Raw genomic sequence first — 19,256 nt, 5'->3', positions numbered from 1 at the left:
ATGCCTAGATTCACCGCTTTGATTGCATTGAAAAGAACTGGCAGTTGCTCATACCCATCTTGCTAGTCCCCATATATCATCTTCTATGCTCGTTGCTTAGCCCTCCATGTTTTACCATAAGTTATCACATATCCTCCATACAATGCCTCAACAGTCCAGATAATTGTCCTCACCTTCATGTTGGGTTCTCCCTACAAAATTCCCATCAACCGCTTGACAATAAGGGTAGATGTCCACTGTCGATGCCTCAGTGTCAGCTCATGGTCAGCACAATTGTGTGGCCCAACAACTTTTATGATCTTCTATTTTTCGGTTACCTGTTGCTTCCTTGCACAAACCCTCCATGGACAGCGTTCCTTGTCACACACAACTATGTAACGACGCTCCGTATATGAATGTAATACCCTATAAGGCCTCTTTCGTATCACTGCAAAAGCCTGCAACCACCTCTTCAAAGCAGGGAGGTCATTGAACACCCTCCCATTCTCAATTACCATGTTAGGACTGGCCTCAGGAGCTTCTAGGAGCTCATCATCACATCCTTCTGCAAACACCTGATCGGAATGAGCAAGATCGCTGAACTCGTGAACTCTAGGATCACGGTGGTCAGAAAAGATACGCCTCATCATCTCAACATCACTCTCCGTCAGCTCTCCAACAGGGCGATCATCATCAGAATCAAGAGCCCTAGTCATCTCATATGGCTCTGAATCATGCATAATTTCAACACTATTGGAGACACAGAATCCATCTCCAAAGAGCACTTGCGCAGCAACAGGGGGCACATCCACATTCTTAGGAATGTCTCCTGCAACATCAGTAGAGAAATAAGGAAAGAATGAAAGAAATAGATGTAAGGAATGGGGTAAGCTCCCAAAAACCATGCGGTTAAGACACTTACTCGGATGATTCTGTGTCAAAGGGATCTCATAAGGAGGATCTGCCACGGAAACATGAGTCTGACAACCATCTTTAACTACCGCATTGGGGGCAGATTGAGCATTGGGAACCGTAGGTGCAATCTCCACATGCAGATAAGGTTCCGAAATGGGAGGGTCGATGTGTGCCTGATGATCCATTGCTGGGGTAAACCCATGAGGGATGGGATCGACTAACACCCGATGCACAACCACGTCCAAACATTGCAGCTGGCTCTTCATAGCCGATCTCACATAGTTCTCCCACTGATCCGCACAACCAATTGAGATCATTCGCCTAAATATGTTGGGAGGAGAACCTAGGTGTAGTACACCATCAACTGCAATGCCATCATCTCCAAGCCAATACAGCTCCTCCCGAGCCCTTGCAATCATCTCACTAAATGAAGGCCTATCATTGAATAGCACAGGCACGCTTTGCATATCAACAAACTCAATATATCCATAGCGATCGCTTTCAATGATGCCTCTATGATATATGGTAACTAGGTTGTCCATCTAGTTCAAACACGTAACGAAACACATGTCATTTAGTCCAAATTAGACGATAGATAGTACCTAACAAGTACTTTCTAACTATAAACTAAGTAAATAAGATAATAACTACGTATATATATATATACAGTGTACTCACTAAATAGCTAGATCATATGTAGTTAATTAAATATGTAACTACATATCTAAGTAGCTATCTAACTATATCTATGTACCTATGTATCTATGTTTCTATCTATCGACATATATATCTCACTAGATCACTAACTAAATCAACTACCTGAGTTATCACATTAACTATTAAATAACAAATGCCAAACTAAGTAGGTACATTGCATATTCATAATTTTTACCTTTCCAACGACTGATCCGCGGACGTCGACGGAGTCGCAGCGGACGAAGGGCGTGGGTCAGGCCGACGATCCGGGTCGGCGGTGGCACGGTCGGCCGCTGCAGGTGGCGGGGTCGGTGGTGGCGCGGCCGACGATAGCGGTGACGCGCGGCGGGCGTGGGATGCCTGGGGCTCCGCGCGGCGAGTCCGGCTCGATGGGCGCAGGAGGCACGGCGGCCGCGGCCGAGGCCGGTGGTGGAGGGTGGCAAGGCGGGGCGAGGCCGGCGGTGGAGGGTGGCAAGGCGGGCCACGGCAAGGCGGGGTGCGGGCCGTCCGCTGGGGCGCGGCGTGGGGCGGTCGCGGGGCTCGGGGCGCGCGAGCAGGCGCAGTGGCGCGGCGCGGCGTGGCGCTGACCGGCGCGGGCGCGGGGGTGGGCACAGGTGCGGCTCGGGCTCGGGCGCGGGCGCGGCGCGGCGCGGACGAGGGCGGCCGGTGGAGGAAGGGCGCGGGCGGCGGCGCGGACCTCGGCTATCCTAGGGGGAGAGAGGGAGAGGAAGAGAGGCGCGGGCCATAGGTATTAAAGGCTCGGCACCGAGCTCGGTGCCAGATCACTGCCATGTCATCTACTGTGCCCAGGAGCTCGACGCTAGAGACGTTGACGCCGAGACGTGTTAGTTCGGCGCCAGCACCAATGACGCCGAGTTAAGAGACCATTTTCTAAATTCTTTCCGGCAATGATCAATTTGTGAGAAACTTAAAAAAAACCAAAATGTAAAAAAAAATACCGGGAGTTCGGCGACGCTGCCGTCGACCGGCTGGTCACGGGCTCCAAGCCGCATGGACCCACTTGGAATCAATGTAGGTGAAGCAGACTTCCTTTTGGCCTGTGTACGTGAGGAGATTTGAAGAGAGACTATGTAAATATGGGTTATTGGTGAGTCTCGTGTAAATTATTTTTGGAATACAGGGAGAGAATTCATTATTGTATGCCTTGTCTATAAGAGTAATCTACATATGACATAGTTTGGCTATTAGACAAGTTTTTTTTTTTTGCCTCTTATATAGGTACAGCTGTAGTATCTGCTCATGTACATACTCATATTAACCCTACACACGCACACCACACTCACATCACGAGTACAAATAAACCTATAACTATACTCAGATCACTAGATCGCGTCATTTGTAAGATCACTGGGTCCAACCATAGACTCATAGAGAACGAGGCGTGTCACATACCCTTTGTGGCTTCACGCGAGAGACAACTGAATATTATTAGGGGCGAACCCCGATGAGAGACCAGGGGCTCGAACTCCGGCCGGCAAGGGGCCTTGTCTTATAATCTGTATTTTTCAGCTTGTTTTTTAGTCAGAATAATATTTTTTTCTCACAACAAATCAGTTGAAACAGTATTTCAGTTTGTTTTTTCAACGAAGCGAACGGGACCAAGGTCCCAACCACCAGGCCTCGCCACTAGACAAGTTTATTAGGCTTGACCCTGCTTTACCAAACAACTATGAATGCATGCTATCTGCCTATCTTGATGAGTGTGGAACTCTGAGGGCGTGTTTAGTTCCGAAAATTTTTGGCTTTTGGCTACTGTAGTACTTTTGTTTTTATTTGACAAAAATTGTCCAATTATGGACTATTTAGGCTTAAAAGATTCGTCTCACGATTTCTTGGCTAACTGTGTAATTAGTTTTTTTTTTCGTCTACATTTAGTACTCCATGCATATGCCGCAAGATTCGATGTGACGGTTACTATGTAAAAATTTTTAGTTTTTGGGTGGAACTAAACGGGGCCTGAGTGTACATAGGCCATGCATGTGCTAGTAATAAATAAAACTGCAAGAACTTATGGACCCTGCTTAAATAAAAGGAGCTCGCATGGTTCAGAAACTTCACGAACATGGTTTTTTCGTCCTTGCGCATTAAACCTTTGTTCGTCAGAAACTAGCTAGGGTTGTATTCAACTCCCTACAGTCCTACACTACTTTTAAATGCTTACTGTCTGTTCGTTTCGACTGGATTAGCTTATAAGTCATGGCTGAAAGTACTGCTGGCTAGTTTAGTATGAGAGAAAAATATTGTTCGTTGGCTGATAAGCTAAGGCTTATAAGCCGAATACATGTTGCCGAACAGGCTGTTGATCCTCGACGCTACTAGTGCCGAGATGTCCAGACGGTTTGTTCTGTCTAGACGGCTCAATTCCTCCCGAAACATTCATTATTATGGTGTTACATGTGTGCAACATCGTTTATTTCCCTAGAATATTACGTGCAAAACATCATTCAATCCCCCAAATGAAATAGAGGAAACGGGAAAAAAAATACTTTAGCATCACATAGAATTGTTTTATGCACTATCATCACAAATTTCCTATTACAATCTAAAGATGGATCAGTCCGCGTTTGGTTTCAAGAACTAAGAGCATCTCCAAAAGTCTTTCTTCTAAATCTCTAAATCATCGTTTAGAGAGTCACTTGCATAAAAAAACGTTTTCTATATCTTTTCACTATCAACAGCCTTTCTATGTATCATGCGTACTCTAAAGATTCATTCTCGTCTTCTGTTTTTGGCTAGCGAGCTAGAAATCCAGAATAGAAAATGGCTATATTTGGATAACTATTTAGGGGGGTGTTTGGTTCGAGCTACTAAACTTTAGTAGCTACTAAACGATTTAGTCATTTTTAGTAACTCCAGAGTTACTAGAGAGGACTAAAGCCATTTTAATAGCTTTTAGTCATAGCGTTTGGTTAAACAGTTACTAAAGTGACTAAAAGCTACTAAATTTAGTAGCTACTAGGCGAACCAAACAGGCCCTTAGAAGCTATTGGAGGATAGTTTTTTACTAAAATTTTTATTCCTAACATTTATGAATGATTTTTTAGAGAGTATGTTGGAGTTGCTCTAACAAGGATATGGTCATCTCCTATGGGAATATTTGATAAAAATGAATGTCCTTGTCCCTAAAAAAATGAGCGGACAACAAGTTCGTCCCCATTCTTCCTTCGTGCGTGACGGCCAAGTGCCAAGTAAGAAAAACGGCGGATGGTCTTGTCCCAAAATCAAGGATGGGATCAAATGGAGAACAGGAATGGTCTTGTCCCAAAATCAAGGATGAAATCATCTCAACGACAATCTAAAAGACAATCATTTATATATGTTGGTTGTTTAATGGTCGCATGATTACATGGCCATTGTAGCCTCCCTTAACTGTTGCTTTAGTGTCATACGATGAATTATGCTGATATCTTGTCATATGTATGATTTAGTGTCCTATTACTGATGAAACATGCAGACAAATGTTGAATTTCAGGATGCAGATCAATGAAGTTTAATTCTCCTTAGCATCGTTCTTGAGAAAAAAATGTAGTATGAATTATTGTCTCTCTACGACTTTGTTTGGAGACGTGTAATGTATTTGGAGCTGTAGGTTTATCACTAAAGAGAGGAAACGCAGCAATTCTCTTGGAAAAATGTTTTAAGAGGTTGAAATAAATATACAAGTCACACGTTTCAGTCGCCTTGGAATTGGCCTTGTTATGACCCAAAAATAATATGCATCTCTGTTACACGCATCAGTACCATACTGGTAACTGTTTGACTCGGTGCAGCTGTGTTGATGGCTTATTTCTGTATGTAAGTTCTGTCATAAGGCATTGCACAGGCTTTGCAGGGGTGTTCAGTGTTTAGTACCATACTGCCTGCCAACAGATGAACCTGCTTGCTTATAATCTTCAGCCTGCTGCAACAAGGCGTGTTCGTAGAGGAGAGACGGTTGGCATCTCCCCTGACAGGGTCGGAAACAGCCTGCTTGCGGTAAAGGCTCTCTGCTCCTGCAGATCGTACCCAAAAAAAGCTTAAACATCTTTCTGTTTTCAGCAGATTTCGCACTAGGGATTTTGATTTCAAACACAGAAAAATAGAGCATCGAGATTTTTTTATCTTTTATAAACATCTTTTAGTTTTCAGCAGATTTCACTTTCATAGATCAGCACAGCACCAGGGATTTTGATTTCAGACAGAGAAAAAACAGAGCATCCAGCTTTCTGTTTTCAGCAGATTTCATCTTTCTGTTTTCAGCAGATTTACTTTCATAGATCAGCACAGCACTAGAGATTTTGATTTCAGACAGAGGAACAGAGCATCGAGCTACCCTTGCAGCAAATTTACCTGCTTATATATAGCTTAAAACTATCTTCTGCTCACTAATCTCAGTCATAGAAACTCCAAAATGTGAAAGGAAGTGTCACAATTGACAGTTGTCATATCCTGATGAAGAAGATGCTAAGCTCCGGCCCGTTGTTGCCGTCAGGGTTGAGCATGTAGAACGACTCCGAGTCCCGTGACCCCACGACGCGATCGAAGTGCGCGCGCATGTACGCCAAATCACCGGCCTCCTGCCCTTCGGGGGCGCCGCCACCGCCGACAACGTCTGCCGGCAGCACTCCGGCGCCTGCCGACACCGTGCGCAGGAGCTGCAGGACCGTGAGGTCGCCGTCCGTGGGCTCCCGGCGCACGGCGTAGCCGATCTTGCGGCCGTTGACGTAGGCCGTCCACAGTGGCTCGTCGAGCAGCCTGGCGCGCCCGATACCGGCGCCGGCGCCCGGGGGCTTCTTCTCGCACTCGAGCGCGACGCGCAGGTGCTCGGCGCCCATCTCCTGCATGAACCTCCCGGTCTGCATGGCGAGCTCCAGCAGCAGGACGGGCACGCTCCCGGGCGTCTCCTGCACCGCCAGCGTCACCCGCGCCCTGCGGTGCCCGAACAGCGTCCCCGTCATGCGGGACGCGCCGTCGATGTGGTGGCCGCCCCTCGGCCCGCCGCCGCCAACGCCGTGCCGCGGGATGACGCCCGGTAAGCGGCACGCCGGCGCGAGGATCGGGAGGGACCGGAACAGCGCGCGCACGGCGCGGATGGCGCGCAGGGAGGAGCGCGCGGCCCCTGCGCCGCGCCGCTGCCGCTTGTTGGACGACGGCGGCGCCGTGAGCGTGATCGCGGGTCGCGGCGAGGCCGGCGGCAGCGTCGAAGGCACCGAGGCCGCCGCGGCGCCCGGGGTGCGGGGCGTCGCGGGGGCGATGAGCGGTGACATCGGCGGGGAGGGCTGCGGCGTGCTGTAACTGTAATGTAGCATGGCCGTTGGCCGACGAGGTGATTCAGAACTGGGGGTTCGGAATTCGCGCGATGTCGCGGAGTTTGGAGCCGGTGGGAGATGCTCTGGAGAGGCGGCATCGTATCGGCGCTTATGACAGCCGTGTGCGTGCTTATATTATGTTATATGATGAGGCTGATGGAAAGCACGTTCGTGAGTTCCACTACGAGGCGTGCACGTCGATGGGAAGAATGTTTTCCTTGTCGGTGTACGGCGCATACTATCTTAGCGCATTTTACTAGTCACAAATAAATATTGATCCAGCGGTCCAGTAATGAAGAGGGCCGCAGTTATCATGTGGATTTAGTGATCCGTGCTGGTTGACCGCGACCCAACTTATAAACCGATGCGTTTGTTTTTTCTTTTTGATGAAAACTGAAATGGAATTTCCCAGTCAGGACGAGATGGTTTAGGCATACTAATTGGCCCAGTGCTGTGCAGTATATCAGGTCTTGGGAGTAGGATGCCGCCCCAGCTAAACTACGGGCTAGACCATGGCCGAACGACATGCCTTTGCAGCCCATGGGCTCCATTCCATATACTAGTGCACTGGACTGACTGGACTCTGTCCCGTTCGTCACATGAACGCCCAGCGCCTCACGCATCCAAAAAGTTCCAAACTCCACGGGCGCCGGCTGCCTGCCTGCCTACCTGCTGGCTGCTGCTGCAATTCGCGCGCGCCAACTAGGGTGCTGTTTAGTTGCACTTCATTTTGTAAAATTTTTCAAGATTTTTCGTCACATCAAATCTTTGAACGTATGCATGAAGTATTAAATATAAATAAAAAATAAAACTAATTACGCAATTTAGACGAAATTCACGAGACGAATCTTTTAAACCTAATTAGACTATGATTGAACACTAATTATCAAATAACAACGAAAATGCTACAATACCATTTCCCAAAAATTTTCGCGAACTAAACAAGGCCTAGGTATTTGGATCCGGTACATGAGGTTATGGTATGGAGCGGTTCGGATATTAATAAAAAAATAAATTATAGAATTTATCAGAATTTTACTAGACGAATTTATTAAGCCTAAATAATCCGTTATTAGCATATATTTACTGTAGCACTATATTGTCAAATTATGAACTAGTTAGACTTAAAAGATTCGTCTCGTAGATTAGTCGCAAGCTGTGTAATTAGGCGCCAGATTCGGTGGGAGGCCGGCGCCCAACTAACAAGCCTACTCCGTAGATCTCACTCAATAAGTTCCATTGCGTCCTGATGAAAGCGGCGTGCACGCGCGCGGGGCGCCGGGTGCGTCGGATGATGAAGGATTCAAGGCCGACAGCGCCGCGCACCTACGGCTGCGGTGTCGCCCCACACCACCGCGCCCGCCGCGTGTTCTTCTATGTTTGTGGCTTTGTGCCATCGCTGGTTGCTGCATCGTCCTCGTCGCACCGAGCCGGCACGCCGCAACGTGTCCGTGTCGCACTGGCACCACCACCAGCCCGGCAGCCGCCCATCAAATCAGCCGGAGCACTAGCCAGCAGCTCAGCTCAGCCGGTTCTATCCGCGACACGGGAAAGCGTCGATGTAACGAGGTAACAACTCCAGGAGGCTAGCGCCAGGGCTTCAATCAGAGAGCCTAGCGCCGGTTGGATAATGCGGAGACGCGACGAGGCAGGGCCCATGGGATGACTACGGCGCCGTATGGCTTGGTCGAGCAATGACATTGATAGGTGGGGCGGCCTGCTCGGATCGCCGCACTTGCCGCTGCGCCCTGCGCACCAGCTCGCGGTGGGGCGGCACCGACGAGTCGACGACACGTACGCGAAAAAGACGGCACCGATGTGCCGGGCGGCCGCTGGACCTGGCCCAGCGCCAGCGGTGGTCGAGGCCTCCGTTTGCAGAACCACATATGCTTGCGGAGAGACCACGTGGTCTATGGTAAAAAAGAAGATGGAGATAATTAAAGATGAGGCACGAGGGAAGCAAAAAGTTTCTATACAAAATACAAGTAGTGATAGTTTGCAGTGTGTGAATAGTAGTCTCAATATTTCATAATCTATGTGGATCACTTTATTTGTACTAGAACCACTAAAAATGTTAGCCTTCATTGATGCTGCACTGGTTAGTTTCCAGCTAGCCGCTTATCAGTAAGTGCCTGGATCAAACAGGCCCGAAGCTAACCCGCTCATCACTCGTGTGAGGCGTGAACACTCAAGCGGCATCCGTCTCTCTGCCTAACCTGAGAAAGTTCCCTCTTGTGCAGGAGCCAGGAGGAAAAAGCCTTGCCCTCGCAGGGAGTTGAAAAACGTTGTTCACTTTTGTCTGGTTTGTTTGGCCTCGTAGCAGCTTCCAGGTCTCCAGAAATAGAGCACGACACGTCACACGTCCACCTCGAAGTTTCGTTCAATCCACGGTCCACGCTCTCTTGGACCTCGGAGGCCGCCCCCCGCCCCCCCCCCCCCCCCCCCCCCCCCCCCCCCCCCCCCCGGCCCCTGGTCCTTTAATTCCATCAGGTGATGCGCTGTCTCCTGAAAGTTAACTAGCAGCGGTAAACGAACACCTTGGTTTTCCTCTCTGCCTATCTGTAGTCATCCTCTTCGGTCCTGAATTGCCTTTCGGGGCTGAGAACAGACATTTCCGGCACGGCCCAAGCAGGACTGGAGTGAAGCGATCGAATTGCTTGCACCGAGCAGGCAAGGGCTCCTCTGTGTAGTAGATCTCTGAGAACTGAGAAAGCTTGCAAGTCATCAGCATCGCTGGATCTACCAAGAGGCAACTAGCCGTATCGTCCGGGGAGGATCGAAAAGTCCTCGCGAAGAGCTGCTGGTGCAATTAGTTTTCGGTGTTATTAGGCGGTCACAGACTTTCGGGAGGGGGAAAAAATGGCGGTCTTCCGTGTTCAGATTCAGATGACCTCGTCAAACTGAGGACACTGGTCGTCAGAGTCAAGGCTACTCCATCATCAGATCATAAAAAGGGCATGCACGGCACGCACTTCTTTCATTAGCCGGCCGCGCAGGAAAGTCAGAGGACGAAAGTGCTACTGCTAGTAGTACTGGAAGTGTGGTACTCCTACTCACATTTCTCCTTTTACCTCACCCTTTTCAGCCGAGAAAAACGTGCACCTCTGTTTCCGCGCACCGTTCAACAGAGATAAACAAATATCTTCTGGAGGAATCAGAAATGGGATTATGGGCAGCTCGACAAAAACATGCCAAAAATGATCGTTCCTCTGCAGCCACCTCGGTGGGCAGAACAAGTGACAGAGGCCGGAGATCTTGCCCTGTTCGTTGGCTGGCAAGTTGTATTGTTCATTAGCTGAAAAGCACGACTTATAAGTCAAAGCGAACAGAACACGTGCATGTCTTGGCTGCAAAGGTGTCTGTCTGCCAAAGAAAAGAAAAGAAATTGAGGATGGTTAGGCTAACAAACTCCGAGTGGAATATCCTCAGCAAAGAAGAATAAGCATTGCTACTACCAAGTTAGTTAGTGGCGGATTAAACAACGGCGGCCTTTCCCTAAAGGAAAAATTGATTCTGTAGTATCGAAAGGTTGCGACCTTCGTAAAATACCACTGAAAGAGTTTGGTCCTATAAAATACCACTGAAAGATGCACACGTGAACTGAAAATAGCACTCCGTCAGGTTTTACACTCAGGAGCGTTAATTTGATCTAAACTCCAAAAATTAAGTGACATTTTTGCCCTTCCTTATCCTCATCCCTGTCCTCATACGGGAAAGTGACCACCTCCTCCTCCTCAACTGCGTGTTGCGTCGGCCGTGACTCCTCCAATGTGCATGCGGTGGAACAATGCATCGATCGAGATCCCCGACGGGTAAAAATGAAACCCTAGCTATCTACTTCATGGTTCGTAGTACAACTAAAATTAGTTACGAAGTCCGATTTGTGTGTGCGATTTCACGTGGTATGAGGATGGTCAACGATGAGAAAGGGCATCTGGAAGCGGTGCTAATTTTTTTTTGCACTGCTACTATTTCAGGATCCATCCAAACAATGTATGTCGAGTAGTGACTGATGTTTCTTCCTACTCAACTGTTGAGGATGGTCGATCTGTGTACAAAAAGGGTAGATGCTTTGACTGGTGGGTGGATGCAGAAGAGTACTCCATCATTGATATGGAGAATGATGTGTTCAAGCACTTTAGTTGGGCTAGTTATCAGAAGGTAAACTTTTGGTTTGTGGGTGAGAATAATCTAACAATTCACCTTGGTACGGACCAAGAGCTTCTAACTTTGTGAAAGCTCTAGTTTGGTTTTGGTGAATTGATGAAACCCTAAGTGCTAACCTAGTTTATCAAGTGATCATGAGATAGGTAGCACATTCCAAGTGGTGAAGCAAATAAAGATCATGCCATGATAATGGTGATGCCATGGTGATGATCAAGTGCTTGGACTTGAAAAGAAGAAAGAGACAAATAAAAGACTCAAGGCAAAGGTATAAATGGTAGGAGCTATTTTGTTTTAGTGATCAAGACACTTAGAGAGTGTGATCACATTCAGGTTTGATAGTCGTACTATTAAGAGGGGTGAAAGATAGTCGTACTATTAAGAGGGGTGAAACTCGTATCGAAATACGGTTATCAAAGTGCCACTAGATGCTCTAACTCATTGCATATGCATTTAGGATCTAGTGGAGTGCTAACACCCTTAAAAACATTTGTGAAAATATACTAACACATGTGCACAAGGTGATACACTTGGTGGTTGGCACATTTGACCAAGGGTTAGGAACTCCATCGGCGGAGTGTCCGCCCGTAAAGTGCGGACAGTCCGACGGTGCCACCGGCGTCCTAGACAGAAAAGACGGAGGTCACTGTAAGTGACCGGACGCTGGTCTCGGTTGAACCGGCACGTCCGGTCAATGGCAGCAGAGGGCGCGTAGCGTCGATCTCTGATCGGATGATAGGTCACTTAGTGACCGGACGCTGACAGGGTGCGTCCGGTCCTGCTGCCATGGTAGCACACAGGGGAGTTGCCGTGTGACCGAACGCTGGGTGTGTCCGGTCGATCGTCCGGTCATGAAAAATCGTCTCTGGATGCTTACTGGAAATGACCGGACGCTGAGGTCCAGCGTCCGGTCACTTCGCAGCAGCGCGCCCGGTCATCACTTAACCGTTAGGATCGGGCGCTCAGTATTTCAAGAGAGGGGACACGTGGCGTGCATCGCGTGACCGGACGCTGAGGTCTAGCGTCCGGTCAATCTGACCGGTGCGTCCGGTCGGCCCGTATTCTATGCAGTGAGGAGCCCAATGGCTCTATTTCATGGGGGCTTCTATTTAAGCCCCATGGCTGGCTCAAGCTCACCCTCTTGGCTATTTGCATAGCAACCTTGTGAGCTTAGCCAAAGCCCTCCCACTTATCTCCATCATTGATTCATCATCTTTGTGAGATTGGAAGAGAATCCAAGTGCATTACTTGAGTGATTGCATCTAGAGGCACTTGGTGTTCGTGTTTCGCTGCGGGATTCGCTTGTTACTCTTGGTGGTTGCCGCCACTTAGATGGCTTAGAGCAGCAAAGATCATCGAGCAGAGGTTGGTGATTGTCTCTGGCTCTGATCATGGTGAGTGTGAGGGGTTCTTGATCTTTTCTCGATGGAAAGCCAAAAGGTACTCTAGTGGATTGCTCGTGGCTTGTGTGATCCTTATCTTGTGTTAGTTGTGCGGCACCCTATTGAGAGTTTGGCGTGTGATGCCAATTAGCGTGTGAACCTCCAAGTGAGTGAATCACCACAACAAGGAGTAGTTTGCCGGCAAGCAAGTGAACCTTAGTAAAAAATCATTGTGTTTATCATTTGATTCCGAGGTGATTGGTCTTCATTTATATTGATTCTTATCAATTGATTGGTTCACTCTTCGACACAATGGTATAACTCCTCGACACGAAAGGAAGGAGGTGGTACTTCAAAGAATGATACAGGAATAACCTCTGCTTCTTTAGTCACTCAATCACCTAGTACAGCTATAGCTAGCCCTTCTATTTTCTTAGCCATCCAAGCACCAGTTAGTCTAGGACCAACAATAAGAAGGATGGCAGCTTCTGTTTCTACACCAACAAGACCACTAGGCACACCAGTGAGTCTAGGGCCAATAATAAGACGAATGGCAGCACAACTGGATACATCACTAGGAGGCATTGCTAGGAGGGTCATCATAAACTAGGCTAGTGTGATCCTGTCGATGTTTGACCACCGATGACCTGCCACGGGGGTACCCGGGGCAGTATGTTTGGGCTTCAGCGTATGCGGAACTCGACGGTTAACGCAAGAGACAATCGATTTATCCTAGTTCGGGCCCTCGATCATGATCGAGTAATAGCCCTATGTCCAGTCGGTGTTAGCCTTTGCGTTGGATTGATCGTAAAGTGTTGTGTTGTACAATTATTCTCTGAACCCCCATCCAAGGAGCCTTGCCCTCCTTTATATAGTCAGGAGGCCAGAGTCCTAGTCGGTTTACAATGAGAGTTTCTAATAGAATTACAGAATAATACTACTACTAAGATTACAGGGGAAGAGTCCTGGTTAGGCTAGTTCTTCTCCCTTCCTTGCGGGGTATCCCGTGGGTCCCGCACCGACAAGCCCCCGAGCACTTCATGGTTGAGTTCTGAAAGCCTCGTCTTGTTCCTTCAAGTCTTGTCGAGCAGGAACAAGCGTCGTCCGAGTGCTTTCTTGAGCGAAACCGTGCAGCGCTTTGTGAGATCTTCACGTGGTGTGTACCTTTTTGAAGAAAAAAGTACCCCCATTTGGATGTAGCCCCCGAGCCTCTTGCTATTTGGCATAAGGAGCTTGAGGATCTTTTCTTGAAATCTCCCTAATTCTTCGTCGAAAGGCTCCCGAGCATATACCCGGTTTCTTTGTTGAAAAGAGCTCGGATTTAGCTATGTCTGGGTTCTTTTTGTCAAAAAGAGCTCGGATATAGCTATGTCCGGGTTCTTTTTGTCTTATGGCCTTGAAGTCGTCTGTCTTGAAGAAGTCTTCTGAGTGACGTGCGCTTTTTTGAAAAAAGTGCACTCACTGAGTGTAGCCCCCGAGCCTCTTGCTATTTGGAATAAAAAGTTAGAGGGTCTTGAATCTGAGTTGTTCGAAAGAAATGTATACCTTTCCTGTTGCAGCCCCTGAGCATATATCCGGGTTGTTTTGTTCAGGAAGAACTCGAATGCAGGGTCTTGGCATATTCTCTGGTAGTCTGCTGTTGTCAGATGCAGTTGTATGGTTGTGGTTGAGTGTAAATGCCTTTTGTTCACAGGTTGTACTGTGTTGGTATATTCTCCCGAATGTGCTTGTTGTTGAGTATTGTTCCTTCACGCCTGAGTCCTCTTTCATTAAATTCTGTCTTTTCATTGTGTCCTTTGTTAGGCTTGTTTTGTTGGTGCTCCTGGTCCATGTGCACCGCTCCTTCGGTCTATAAATACCCTCCTAGAGTGCTGTTTTGATTCATTGAGCGTTTTGTTGCTTGTTCTGAAGTCTCCATAGTCATGAATATGGTAGTTTGTGAGGTAGAGCAGCCCCCGGGTGCATTTTGTAGTTCTCGTATGTCTTGTCGTAGCTGAAGGAAGTCTTGTGATAGGGATTAGAGGTAGGCTAATCCCACATCAGCAATGTACCAGGATGTATGTGGCAGTAATTGGAGGAAGTCTTATGATGTGGGCTTCGTTCCTTCATCTAGCAGTTCTGGGTTGATCCTCGCCGCTTGTCTTGAGACTGTCCGGTGTAGATCAACACCATATCCAGCATCACATCGGACTTGGGTAGACAGATGCCTATCGGCCTTCTCTGCTCCATGTTGTCCTACCGTTCTGCTGATTTTTGCCTTGGGTGCACTGCATCCGTCCTTTGAAAAAATAGTGTAGCCGAGTGTGGTTTGTTCTACCGAGTAGCGATTTGGAACACGTAGTCATTTTAGAGCCAAGTTATTTCCGGGTTCCTTTTTGCTACTTGCCTGTCGTAGTTCCAAGTTCGTTGGGTCTTGTAAGATGTGTAATCTTGTATCTTTCGAAGTCATTTGTAATAGAAAGAATCTTGCCTTCTGAGTTGTCATTCTTTATTCTGCTGATATCCTGGTTGTTTATGAGATTTTTGAGTTCTTTATGTTAGAATCAGGTTGTTATGTTCCTTGTGAGGTAACCTTCCGTTGCTCCATGGCTGATGAGTTCTTTTTGTAGCCATATGGTAACTCTGCCATTTTGCTGGATGGATAAGTCCGAAATTTGTCTGTTGAACTATACCGTTGTGTGGATTTGTGCCTTCCATCATTTTAGTTGTGTCAGTAAATGGACCGTTGCGTTCTCACACTGTGTTTTAACGGGCCTGGTGGGTCACATTTTTATCGGTGTAAAATCTATTTAAAGGCCTTTATCCTCCTTTTCTTTGGTACCCTGCCTTTGCCATGAAAAACCCAAGCCCTTGCACCTCCACCGTCGCCTTTGCCACTGCCATCTTAGCACCACCGTCCCAGCCTTCTCTTCTCCTAGTGCCTTTTTGCTTCTGTTAGTACATGGGTAGGAAGAAAGCCGCGAGCAAGTCCTAGGCAATCTTCGTAGACGAGGAATCATCACTTTCCGTGATTGAGAACCAAGAGTTCATGGCTATGAGGGCCACCCAGAAGGCTTGGTTGGCTCCGATGATGACTGAAGATCAGCTTTGGGAACTTGTCAGCGATGGTTTGATCTAGAGCAAGGACATTGCTGAATGGAGAGTTCTAGGCGAGCATCGAGTCCCTGCTCCAGGTCCTGGTGAGATCGTTCTTTTCGTCTCTGTCATCCGTGCTGGACTTTGCCTTCCTGCCTCTGCCTTTCTTCATTAATTTCTCAACTATTTTGGGATTAGCCTAAATCATCTTGCTCCCAATGCAGTCCTTCATCTTTTTGTCTTTGTTCATCTTTGTGAAACTTTCCTTGGAATTCCCCCTTCTCTTTCTCTCTTTCGCTACTTCTTTCATCTGAAACCCCAACCCCGCCGCGAAGACACTAGTGTTCTTGGTGGCTGCGGGATTCAATTTTGTCAGGGTCTTAAGAGCAAGTTCTTTGACTATGACCTGGTTGATTCCATGAGGGATTGGCGTGTCAATTGGTTTTACGCCGCCAATCTGATTCCTCTCTTGTTGTTCACTCTGGATCTGGTCCCTTGGTTAATGACCGATGGGATAAGAACCCTGTGACAACGGCTGAGGTATAGGCAATCCAACCATTTCTTGATAGGATAAGTACTCTGAAACAGCAGGGCTTGACTGGCTTCGGTATTGTCTCAAGCTTTCTTCATCGTCACGTTCAGCCTCTGAAGGAGCGAGAGAACCTTGGTTTCTAGTACTCTGGGGCTGAGGATCCTTCGCGCATGGTCCTTGCCCTTGACTTGACCGACAAGGAGGTACTTGAGTGTCTCCAGAAGATGCTAAAAGGAGCAAGCATTGTCCCGCTTATTGTCCCTGAGTACTCTACCAATAACCCGCCTCCAGCTGTAAGTCGTTTTCTCTTCGTGCGGGTTCTTTCTATATTTCTTTTGTTGTATCCATTTTTACTTAATTTTCCTTGTCTTGTTGTTTTATTCTTTTCGTAGGAATTGGGGTACAACTTTGTTGACCCGATTCCCCTTAATGTCCTCCCTGCCATGGTGAGTACTGGGGAGAACCTTGCTGGGGCTTCTGTAACTAGTAAGTTCCCAATCACCATAGTGTTTCCTAGAGTTTCTTCCAGAGTTGTTGATGTATATGAAGAATATGTTCCTCGTCTAGTCCCTCGAGGTCCTTGTAGTGTCTCGAAGAGGGGGTGAGCGGATGGTTCTTCATCTGGTTTACCTGCTTCCAAGAAGTCTCGCCAGCCAAGTACTCATCCAGGTACTCCAGTTGTAGCTAGCATGCTCTTAGGTGAGCATATTAATACACTCTGTCCCTTTGTCTTCTTGTTTTTATCTTAAACTGAGTACTTTTGTTCTTTTTTTAGCTGGTGCTATGGTGGCCTTGGTCGAGACTGAGGAAGAAGAGGATGATGATGCACCCCTTATCATGCAGTGGTGAGTTGTTTTCTTATTTTCCTACGCTGAATCCCTTCTCTTTGTTTTAACTTTGGTCTTGATTTTTTTTATAGTAAGTAGTCATCGGGTATGAGTTCTTCTAAGGCTCCTGCACCGAGTTCTTCTCTAGCTCCGGTGCCGAGTTCTTCCGTAGCTCTGGTACCGAGTTCTTCTATAGCTCTGGTACTGGCTATACCGCTGCTGCCGTCGAGTGGCGGGGACATTTTTGCTGCTGTGGTTCCCCCTACGAGGTCTTCTTTTTGTTTTACAAAGAAGAAGATAGCTGGGTGAGTGGATTCTGGTTTCGTCTCTTTCCTTCTGTTCTCCTTTTCTCTTGTTCTCATTGGCAAGTTTCTTTATCAACTTTCAGGACTTCGTCTTCTCTCGTCCCTCCATTGACTTCTTGCCAGCCCTCTGGTGTGCCACCGAGTACTGAGCCTTAGGACTCGCAGCGCACTATCAGAGAAGTGGTTGTGGGGGTGACAAGGTTTTTTGGTGACGATGCTGCTGCTGACTTGGTTGCCCCGAAGGTGACCGTGGCCATTGCGGTGGATTCATCTAGGGAGGTAGCCGGGACTTCCCATGATGTGTCCTTGATCTTGCCTTCTCCGCATCGTCCATCTTCTCCGTCCACTCCTCTTTCTACTGAAGATGTGGCTCATCAATTTGATGCCACTCATCGGTTGTCAGAGTTGACCGCTTCTTGGGGAGACTTCACGACCTTTGCAACTTCTTTTGGAGAAAACTCCAAGTAAGTTTTCTGAAGTTCTTTCTTTGGATGTTCGTCTTTCTCCTGTTCTTATGCCTTTTCTCTCTCTTTCTTTTCGTTCAGTCCTTCTCTCGGGACCATACCGGCTTCTTTTTCTCGTCGAAAACCGCGAAGAAGTTGTCTTCTGAGTTGAGCACCCTGAAGACAGAGCTAGATCTCTGCCAGGTTGAGATGGAGGCTGAGCGTCAAACGCATGAGAGGGAGGAACAAGGTCTTCGTGCCCGGGTTGTTGAGGCCGAGAAGCAAAGGGATGCTGCTATCCAGGAGGCTTTAAAGAATTCAGAGGCCATGAAGAACTTGGAGGCCATGAAGGAGTGCAATGGTATTGCGGGTTCTTTTTGTTTCCTTCTATATTCAAACTCTCCTTTCTGCTGACTTGTTGTTTAGTACCTTGTCTAGCTCTCCAAGTTGAAAAGTAGAAGCTCTCGGAGAGCATTGATGAAATGAAGACTCTTGTTTGTTCTAGTCATAACAAGGCTGAGGAGGCAATTACTCATGCTGAGGAAGAACTTGTGCTTGCTAAGTTGATTAGGCATGGAGCTAATAGAGATCTTGTGCAGGCCCAAAAAACTATTGAAGACTTGTCTAGCAAGTTGGCGATGGCTACTGAAAACTAGAAAGCTTTGTGGAAATCCTTTCGTTCAGTAGTCAATGTTCTCTGAACTCCAGCGGATGATGGACAATCTTGGGCTCAGTTAATTCCTTGAATTCTGACTCGTTTCCAAGAGTTCATGAAGAGGTGCGCCCAACTATGTACCAAGAATGTCCTGGCCAAGGTCCGAGTTCTTGCTCTAGAGGTGCCTTTATCCAAGATAGCAGAGGAAGCCGATAGTCAAGAATACATTGATGCCGTTGAGAGGATGGAGCCTGAGGTTGAAGACTTAGCCAGTAGAATTTTAGATAATCTTAATATTGTTATCTCTTCTTCTGATGATGATGCTTGATGTATTTGACCTTTATGCCTGCGCCTTGTAATATGACATTATACTTCTTTTTGAATGAAGATTTTTTGTTGATGTCTTCTTTGCCTGGATGCCTTGTTTATTCTTTGGATGATTTGTCCAAGTGATCAGAGTTACTTGACTTGCCAAGTACTTTGTCTTGCTTTCGTCTTTGCCATGTAAACAACTCTGCATGTTATCTTGACAAACTTTCTTGATTTTTTGAGTACTTTTCTGTCCTTCTTCTGTGCCATGTAAACAACTTGTTATATGTAGGTTTTTGTGTTGACAACCTTTCTTGATCTGTCAAGTGCTTGTCCGGCCTTCGTCTGCGCCATGTAAACAACTCTGTATGGAACGTTGTCTTGACAAATTCTGGGCTCTTGTTAGTACTGAAAACACTTAGGACTAGAGATCTCAAGCATCTTCAGCTTCTCCTTTTCAGCTTTTTTTGCTTAACTCGAGCTGTGTTCAGCATCTGTCTCTTTCCTTAGTTGCGAAAACTTCTTAGGGTCTTGTCTTAAAATTGCTCTGATTTGTGCTTCAGGCTTAGTTTCAGTCGCTTTGCTTTTTGTTTCGGGTGTTAGCTTGTTAGCTACCCTTATTGGCGAGCTCAAGCATCTTTTCAGCTATTTTGCTCTCGGTCAGG

At 47.3% G+C, this 19,256-nt stretch overlaps 1 protein-coding gene and 1 non-coding gene across 2 annotated transcripts; one reads left to right on the top strand and one right to left on the bottom strand.

Annotated features, from left to right (window-relative positions):
- Positions 1-5,524: 5,524 nt before the first annotated feature.
- Positions 5,525-5,627, top strand: LOC136455771 (U6atac minor spliceosomal RNA). The gene has a single exon (XR_010759239.1). It is a non-coding gene; the product is annotated as a U6atac minor spliceosomal RNA (small nuclear RNA).
- Positions 5,628-6,032: 405 nt separating this feature from the next.
- On the bottom strand, positions 6,033-6,932 carry LOC136453402 (protein MIZU-KUSSEI 1-like). Its single transcript, XM_066453971.1, has one exon. It carries the CDS (start codon positions 6,897-6,899, stop codon positions 6,033-6,035), a length of 867 nt encoding a protein of 288 aa, XP_066310068.1. The 5' UTR covers positions 6,900-6,932.
- Positions 6,933-19,256: the final 12,324 nt, after the last annotated feature.

This window comes from Miscanthus floridulus, chromosome 5, assembly GCF_019320115.1.
Source record: "Miscanthus floridulus cultivar M001 chromosome 5, ASM1932011v1, whole genome shotgun sequence".
NCBI classification, from domain to species: Eukaryota; Viridiplantae; Streptophyta; class Magnoliopsida; order Poales; family Poaceae; genus Miscanthus; species Miscanthus floridulus.
This window is presented reverse-complemented; position numbering and strand designations above follow the sequence as displayed.